The sequence below is a fragment of the Pyrgilauda ruficollis genome, unplaced genomic scaffold (genome assembly GCF_017590135.1).
Source record: "Pyrgilauda ruficollis isolate IOZ18807 unplaced genomic scaffold, ASM1759013v1 scaffold205, whole genome shotgun sequence".
NCBI classification, from domain to species: domain Eukaryota; kingdom Metazoa; phylum Chordata; class Aves; order Passeriformes; family Passeridae; genus Pyrgilauda; species Pyrgilauda ruficollis.
The window spans coordinates 2,655-11,289 of record NW_024519763.1 but is presented as its reverse complement, the minus strand read 5'-3'; the positions used below and the strand labels follow the sequence as shown (position 1 = coordinate 11,289).

The following is an 8,635-nucleotide window of genomic DNA, read 5'->3' as shown; positions in this document are numbered from 1 at the left end:
TTTTTTCTTTGCTTGGAACAACAAAACACAAAAAATAACAATAAAATATTTCTACAACTTGATGTTACAGCTGGCCACAATTCAAATTTCAATATAATTATTGAGGGAGGATTTTTCTAGTGACTCACAGAGCAGCATTTAAATGATTCTTTGGATTTTTAGTATGAAATTATTATTTTATTTTATTCTTAAATTTATTTTTTTTACTCCTCAGGTGCTCTGTAACAGAGCAAGATTGGTCACCTACCTCCCAGGCTTTTATTCCTTGCTCAGAAGAGTTGGGAATGCCAAGGCTTTTTCCACTGCAGGATCTTCTGGCTCAGATGAGCCTCACGTGGCTGCTGCACCTCCTGATTTATGTAAGAAAAAGCAAATTTATTCCCTTGAAATCCCAATTTGGAAGTGGGATTTTTGACTTGGTAGAGGAGAAAAATCAAATTTATGAAAAAAAAATCAAATTTATGATAAAAAAATGCACATTTAGAAAAAAGAAAAAGCAAATTTGTTCCCTCGAAATCTGAATTCAGAATGGGGATTTTTGACTTGGTAGAAGAAACAAAGCCTATTTAAGGAAAAAAAAAAGCACATTTAAGGAAAACACATATAGAAAAAAGTAAATTTATTCCCTTGAAATCAGAATTTAGAAGTGGGATTTTTGACTTGGTAGAAAAGAAAAAACAAAGTTAGAAAAAAGAAAAAGCAAATTTTTTCCCTTGAAATCCAAGTTTTGGAAGAGAGATTTTTGACTTGGTAGAAAAGCAAATTTATGAAGAAAAAGCACATTTAGAAAATGGAAAAAGCAAATTTATTCCCTTGAAATCCCAATTTGGAAGTGGGATTTTTGACTTGGTAGAAGGGAAAAAAGTAAATTTCAGAACAAAAAGCAAATTTAAGTAGAAAAAAAGCAAATTTATTCCCTGAAAATCTGAATTTGACTTGATTGAAAAGAAAAGCAAATTTAAGAAGAAAAAGCACATTTGGAAAAAAAGAAAAAGTAAATTTATTCCCTTGAAATCCCAGATTTGAAGTGGGATTTTTGACCTGTGCGTTGCTGATGTTTGTGATCAAATCCTTGTGTGGCAGAGGGGTTTCCCTGCTGGTTTGGGGATTTCCAGACCATTTTTGGGGTTTCCCTGACCAGTTTTGGGGTTCCCTGACCGGTTTTGGGCTGTCCCGACCATTTTTGGGGTCCCCTGACCATTTTTGAAGTTTCCCTGAGCGGTTTTGGGCTTTGCTGAGTGGTTTTGGGATTTCCCGACCATTTTTGGGGTTTCCCTGACGAGTTTTGGGGTTTCCCGACCGTTTTTGGGGCTTCCCAGCCATTTTTGGAGCTTCCCAACCAGTTCTGGGGTTCCTTGACCGTTTTTGAGGTTCCCTGACCATATTTGAGGTTTCCTGGCCATTTTTGAAGTTTCCCTGACCGGTTTTGGGGTTTCCCTGACCGGTTTTGGGTTTCCTGACTAGTTGGGGATTTCCCTGACAGGTTTTGGGGTTTCCCTACCACTTTTGGGATTTCCCAGCCCTTTTTGGGATTTCCCAACCGGTTTTGCGTTTCCCTGACCATTTTTGGGGTTTCTCTGACCGGTTTTATCTTTTCTGTCTGGTTTGGGATCTCCCTGGCTGTTTTTTGGGATTTCCTGACGGGTTTTGGGGTTTCCTGACCGCTCTGGGTTTCCCGGTCCCTCAGGTCCCAGGACGGTGTGGCCGGACGAGCTGATGGGGCCCTTTGGCCCTCAGGACCAGCGCTTCCAGCTGCCCGGGAACATCGGCTTCGGGTGCCACCTGCATGGCACTGCCACGCAGAGAGCCCAGCCCGCCCAGAGCCTGCCCGACCTCCTGGCCGAGCCCTCGGCCAGCGACAGGCACGAGTTTGTCATGGCCCAGTACATCAACGAGTTCCAGGTGAGGGCAAACCCTGCACGGGAGAGGCACCGCTCTGCTCCTCCTCCTCGGGAAACACAGCTGTCTTCTTCCTCAGGGAGCACAACTGTTCCTCCTCGGGAAGCACAGCTCTGCTCTTCCTCCTCGGGAAGCACAGCTCTGCTCTTCCTCCTCAGGGAGCACAGCTCTGCTCTTCCTCCTCAGAAAGCACAGCTCTGCTCTTCCTCCTCCGGAAGCACAGCTCTGCTCTTCCTCAGGAAGCACAGCTCTCTTCTTCAAAAAGCACAGCTGTTCTTCCTCAAGAAGCACAGCTCTCTTCTTCATCAAAAAGCACACCTCTCTTCTTCATCAAATTGTGTTCTTTCTGCACAATGTTCTGCCACAGAAACTGCCTCAAGTTGGTGTTTTAGGAGAAAAAGATTTCAGGCTGGTTTGAAACAGCATTTTAGGAGTGGTTAATGGGAGGATTTCAGTCTCCAAACCTGCTGTTGGACAAGTCTCACCTCCTTTTACCCAGGAAAATTGAAATGTCTTTCAGTATTTTATTGAATGGATCTGGATTTGCAAAGTTTGGGCAATATTTAGTTCTAAAAACCACAAAATTCACAGGGGAATCCCCCAATCTCACAATGAGAGGTTCATCATTGTAAAATTGAAATCTCCTTCAGTGTTTTATTGAATGGATCTGGTTTTGCAAACTCTGAGCAATGTTTAGTTCTAAAAATCATATTCATGTGGAATTCACACCAGGAATCCCCCAGCCTCATAATGAGAGGATTCTGGCAGCCTGATTCATATTCATCATTATGAATATACCCAGTAAAATTGAAATTTCCCTCAGTATTTTATTTCATGGATCTGGATTTGCAAAGTTTGGGCAGTGTTTCGTTCTAAAAATCATGAAATTCACTCAGGAATCCTCCAATTTATAATAATCCCCCCTCTCATTATGAGAGGATTCTGGCAGTGTTCCAGATTCATCAGTATGAATACACCCAGTAAAATTGAAATTTCCCTCAGTATTTTATTTCATGGATCTGGATTTGCAAAGTTTGGACAATGTTTAGTTCTGAAAGCCATGAAATTCACCCAGGAATCCCCCAACCTCACAATGAAGATTCATCATTGTAAAACTGAAATTTCCTTCAGTATTTTATTTCATGGATTTGCTAAGTTTAGGCAATGTTTAGTTCTAAAAATCATGAAATTCACCCAGAAATCCCCCAGCCTCACAACGAGAGAATTCTGGCAGCCATTCAGATTCATCATTATGAATATAATAAAAATAGAATACAATTCTTAATAAAATTATTTTAAATAAAATTTTAAACAAACCAATTGTTGATTAAAATATTAAAATAATAATAAAATAATTAAAAAAATCAGTTTATAATGGCAGAATGATGCCAACATTCCCTCAGATTTTCAGTGCTGCTGCCTCAGCTTTGCAGGCTCCGGCTTTGGGGAATGCTCAGGTTTTGGGATTCACTGAGAAAATCTCCATTGGAAAGTGCTGGATCCTGGATTTTGGGAATGAGTCATTGTGTCCCAAAGATTTGGGAAATATCAGCTCCCCAGGTTCTGGCTGCAGCTTGGTTGGATCCTAAAAAGCCCCAAAGAAAAGGGCTTTTTTTGCCCTAAAAAGCCACCAGAAAATTCTGCTGTAGTTAATTTAGTGCAACTTTTAGAATCAGGGAATAGCCGAAATCTGTCAGTTAATGTTGTATTAAATAAGAATTATTTGAAATAATAAATAAAAATTTCTGTGTTTATATATTTATGTGTTATATTCTGTGTTTATATTACATATAATACTATTTGTTTATATGTATTCTGCTTTAACATAATACAGTTCCAATAAAACAGAAAATTTTGGTATTTCTGTAAAATACAAATATTTCTGTGTGGATTTAAGTTAACACCAAAATCTATTTTACTTTTCATATATTTTAATATCTCTTTTCATATATTTTCAGATTTTAAATAACTTTTAGTAACATTCAATATTGTTAATAATATTATTTCAGTGTTTAATTTGAAAAGTGTGAAGTGCCACTGCAAATGACCTGAAACTGCTCGAGTGTATCTGATCACTCAACCCTGTTTTGATGTCCAGAGTTATTCCTGCTTGATACTAACTGAGAAAATTCGAATTTTCCCATTTTTTAGGGTTCTGATGCTCCCCAGAAGCAGCAGATCAACAATGCTGAAACCTACTTTGAAAATGCCAAGGTGGAATGTGCAGTGCAAGCCTGTCCTGAGCTGCTGAGAAAAGGTTCAGTTTTATTTCCAGCCAAGAAATTCAACTTGAAATGTAAAACCACTGAATGTCAGTGTGGTGTAGGAAAGGTTAATTCAGAATTAATCATTATTTACAAAAATCCCTTTGGACAGAATGGAAACCAATTGCTGTTTGCAATATTTAATTTTTTAAATTTTAAAATATATTTTTATATTTGCTGTTGACAGTATTTAATATTTAATTTAAAATGTAATTTTTAGTTGTTGTATTGGGATATTTTGGAGTGAATTCCTTATCCAAAACCCATTTACCAAATCCTTTGAAATTACTAAATAAAACAACAAATGGGAATCAGGAAACTTCTGCCAGTACTAAATTTGTGTTTTTAATTTATTCAGGAAGGAAATGACTGAAATTAAATGGGAATAAAACAGAGTAGAATGGAAGCCAAAGCTTTGCTGCTGACAATAGTCAATATTTCATTTAAAGTGTAATTTTTAGTTGTTTTATTGGGAAATTCTGGAGTAATTCCTTATCCAAAATCCAATTACCAAATCCTTTGGAGTTACTAAATAAAACAACAATGGGAATCATGGAACTTCTTCCAGCACTGAATTTCTGTTTTTAGTTTATTGAGGAAGGAAATGAGCGAAATTTAATGGGAACCATTTAATTAAATAAGAAATAGAAATTATAAAAATAAATTATCAATTGATTTCCCAAGGGGACCGTGCCTGGGTGTGCCTGGGGGGAGGCTCCCGTGGCAGGGCAGCACAAACTCCGCTTTTCCCACTGTTCAGATTTCCAGGCGCTGTTCCCGGAGGTGAGCCCCAAGCGCCTGACCGTGCTCACTGTCACCCAGAAGAGCAAACACGACATGAGCGTGTGGAGCCAGGAGGTGGAGGAGGAGAGGGAGCTGCTCCTGGAGAACGTGAGCTCCTTCAAAAAACCCAATCTTACTCCTGAAGCTTTGCTGCCTTTCCAGGGTTTGATTTGTATTTCAAAAATTCTTATATTCTATATTACATTCTATATGCAAATGATATAGATCTATATCACCTTTAGGCATTACTTTTAAAATATCATTTATAATACAATTCTATTATTCATTATTAATTATCATTTACTATTTAAAATTCCACTGCACTTTTATACCGATCAAAAATGTAAAAACCACCGATTTTTCTTGGATTTTTTCCACTTTAATGAATGGTTTAAATTCTTTTTACCCTGGATCTCAGTTCTGTTTTTTCATCTTAACTTTGGCTTGTTCTTTCACCTCTAGAGGGCTCTGAAAATCCCTTTATTTCCCATTTTCCACAATTTTACCATTTCCCCACCAAGTGTCGCTGTTCACTGCCCTTAGCACCTCAAAAAAAAAGAACATTTCTGCCTATTCTTTGTAAAATATCCCCAAACCCAGCAATTCATCTGGAAATAAATCATATTTATGCTTGAAATTGATCTGGCAATGCCCTAAAATGCAAATGTGTGCTCTCTAAATCAACCACGAAAAAAGGAATCAACACAAGATGACACAGAAATTAAAATTCCCTTCATTTCAGTGTGTTCTTCTCTTTGAATTCTTTCTGGCCTGTTGCTCTTCGGTGTTTTAATCTGCTCTAATTATGTGTTAATTGGCATCTTTCTTCCTCAGGCACCTCCCTGTCAAGTCTAATCCAGTCACAGGGGGGTGTGAGGTTAAAACCAGCAAATTCACAGGGAAATGTTGGTTTGCTTGCAGAATTCACCTGAAAAATCCTCATTTCAGGAGCTAAAAAATGAGGTTATACAGCCCAATAGAAATATTTGCATTAATCCAGATCAAGTGTTCATTAACCTCACTCTGAGGGACCAGGAGACATCCTGGATCAGAAATGTTGTGCCTAAAATTGGGATGTTTGGGATTTAATTTACAGTTTGGACATAATTAATCATCAGAGCCATCAAACTTCAAAACACAGAATTTACTGGGGTAAATTTTCCTTATTGTGAACCAATACAGAATTTACTGTAAAGGATAAAATTCCCTCATTTTGTATTGAAAAGGATAAATTTTCCTTATTTTGAACTAACACAAAATTTCCTGTAAATTCTCTTATTTTGAATTTAGTAAAAATAAAAATTTTCTCTTTTAGTAAATTCTCTTATTTTTAATTAATACCAACTTTATTGTCAAGGGTAAATTTCCCTCATTTTAAACTAAAACAGAATTTGCTGTAAAGGGTAAAATTCCCTTATTTTGAGCTAATATAGAATTTATTGTAAAGGATACATTTTCCTTATTTTGAACTAACACACAATTTACTGTAAAGGGGTAAAATTCCCTTATTTTGAATTAATAATTTATTGTAAAGGGTCAATTTCCCTCATTTTAAATTAATACAGAATTTGCTGTAAAGAGTAAAATTGCCTCATTTTGAACTAACAAAGGATTTACTCTAATGGGTAAATTCCCTTTATTTTGAACTAATACAGAATTTAAAGGGTAAATTCCCTCATTTTCAACTAACACAGAATTTGCTGTAAAGGGTAAATTTCCTTTATTTTGGACCTTTAAGGGACTGAAGCTGCATAAATCATATTTTTATAAATTTGGAACCTTGAGCTTCTTAGGGCACTAATTGCAGAGAAAATCCAATTTTTTTACAACTGTAAGTAAATAGATTATTTTATTTATAACGTGTAAAGTTAGAAATAATTCTTTTTGTGTGATAACCTCATTTAATAGCTTTCTTTTCCCAATTTTTTTCCCTTCCAGTTCATCAATGGTGCCAAGGAAATCTGCTATGCAATTTCTTCTGAGGGCTACTGGGCTGATTTCATTGATCCATCCTCAGGACTGGCAGTAAGTTCTTTCTTGCAGTGTGGAATTTGGCTTAAATCCAGCTTTTTCAGGGTAATTCCTTGAATGAATGAAGATTTATGAGCTCAGCTGTGTCAGCTCTGAGGGCAGGGCCAGCATTGTCAGGAAATGAAATTGGTTTTTAGGGAACTGGAGAAGTTTTGTGCCCCAAATCCCTTGGGCACTTTCTGCCCTGCCCAGGTAACTTGGGAACCCTGACACCTGTGCAGGTGAAGGCTTTAAAAAACCTCTTTGCACCTGTTAATGATCCCTTTGTCCCCAAAAAATGAGCTTTTTGTTCCTGTGGAACACTGGGAGCTTTCAGTGGGAGATGAATTTTAGTCTGAGCTCTGCTAAAACCGTATCATAGTTCAAGGGGACGGTGGCAAAGCTCAGCTTAGTGGGGTTTTATTTAAAAACACTACAAAAAGCAGGGATTTATTGTGTCAACAGAGGCAAGCAGGGGATGTCTGTAAGGCAGAACAGGCAGGTCAGGGGTGGAAAGGCTTCCCAGAATTCAGTGCATTGGAGGAATTAGGGATTGATGGAAGTGGGGTTTTGTCTTCAGATTCCAGCAGTAACATCCTGGCCGGGACCAGGAGTGGGTTTGAAGTCAGAGGCTTCCTCCTGAGATAAAGAACTGAAATATCTGTGTGCAGCTTAAATACCAGTTCAATTTAAATACCAGTTCAATTTAAATACTTAGATACTAGTTTAATTTAAATATCTGTTTACAACTCAAATACCAGTTTAATTTAAATACTTAAATACCTGTTTAATATAAATACCTGTTTGCAATTTAATCACATTTTTGCTTTTCTAACCAACTTTCTTTAGGGTTTTATTGCAAAGTGAAGCTGTTAATTTTGCAGTTTCCTAGGAAGTTTCTCTCCTTAGTGCTGCTTGTGCTGTTTCTGGCAGAGTTCTGCCCTTAATTCCTGCAGAGACAGCAGAACTTCCCAAAGGTGAGGGTGGCATTGGGATTGGAAAGGAAAACCTTTCAAACTCCTCACATCTGAACTCAGGCTTAGCTTTCAAACATCCATCAAAACTTGAAATCCTCACGTGGAAAACCATTTTTTCCCTTGTTGTTTTCCTTTAGTTTTTCGGGCCTTACACCAACAACCCCCTGCTGGAGACGGACGAGCGCTACCGGCACTTGGGATTTGCCGTGGATGACCTGGGCTGCTGCAAAGTGATCAGGCACAACCTCTGGGGCACCCACGTGCTGGTGGGCAGCATCTTCACCAACGCCGAGCCCGACAGCCCCATCATGAGGAAACTCAGTGGCAACTGAGCCCGCAGCTCCCTCGGGCAGCTTCGAGTTCTTCTCCCTCGGCGTCGTCAGGAATTCCTCACATCCAAGTGTTCTTAGAGAATAAAAGTAGCTGTTATTTATTTCTGGTCTTTGGGGAGTGTGTGCTCACCACACGTGGCTTGGAGTATGGATTGGCAGCGTTGAGAAGCAGAGGAATGGTTGTTTCCTTTTTGAGTTTTCTGTTTTCTCTTACCTCGACAATTCTGTCTTTCACTGGTCGATTTAGCAGTCAGAATCCTCTGAAAATGCCACTGAAATTCCCAACAAATCTGCCGTTCCTGAAATTAGGAACTGGCAAAAAAAAAAAGGAATGAGTCATAAAATTGTTCTTCCAGAATACAGAACTTAA

The 8,635-nt window shown here is 38.2% G+C and overlaps 1 protein-coding gene across 2 annotated transcripts in view; it reads left to right on the top strand.

The window, feature by feature from the left end:
* The window catches only part of MMADHC (metabolism of cobalamin associated D), an 11,573-nt gene extending 3,207 nt beyond the window's left edge, over window positions 1–8,366 (top strand). Inside the window, exons 1-6 of one of the 2 annotated variants that reach the window (XM_041467306.1) lie at window positions 149–359; window positions 1,688–1,902; window positions 4,051–4,156; window positions 4,924–5,054; window positions 6,885–6,971; window positions 8,071–8,366. In XM_041467306.1, coding sequence (XP_041323240.1) covers window positions 164–359; window positions 1,688–1,902; window positions 4,051–4,156; window positions 4,924–5,054; window positions 6,885–6,971; window positions 8,071–8,265 — 930 coding nt within the window. In that variant the 5' untranslated portion in view covers window positions 149–163 and the 3' untranslated portion in view covers window positions 8,266–8,366. Of the gene's footprint in view, window positions 1–148; window positions 360–1,687; window positions 1,903–4,050; window positions 4,157–4,923; window positions 5,055–6,884; window positions 6,972–8,070 lie in introns of those variants that run through there. The other variant, XM_041467307.1, reaches the window with a different exon arrangement.
* Window positions 8,367–8,635: the final 269 nt, after the last annotated feature.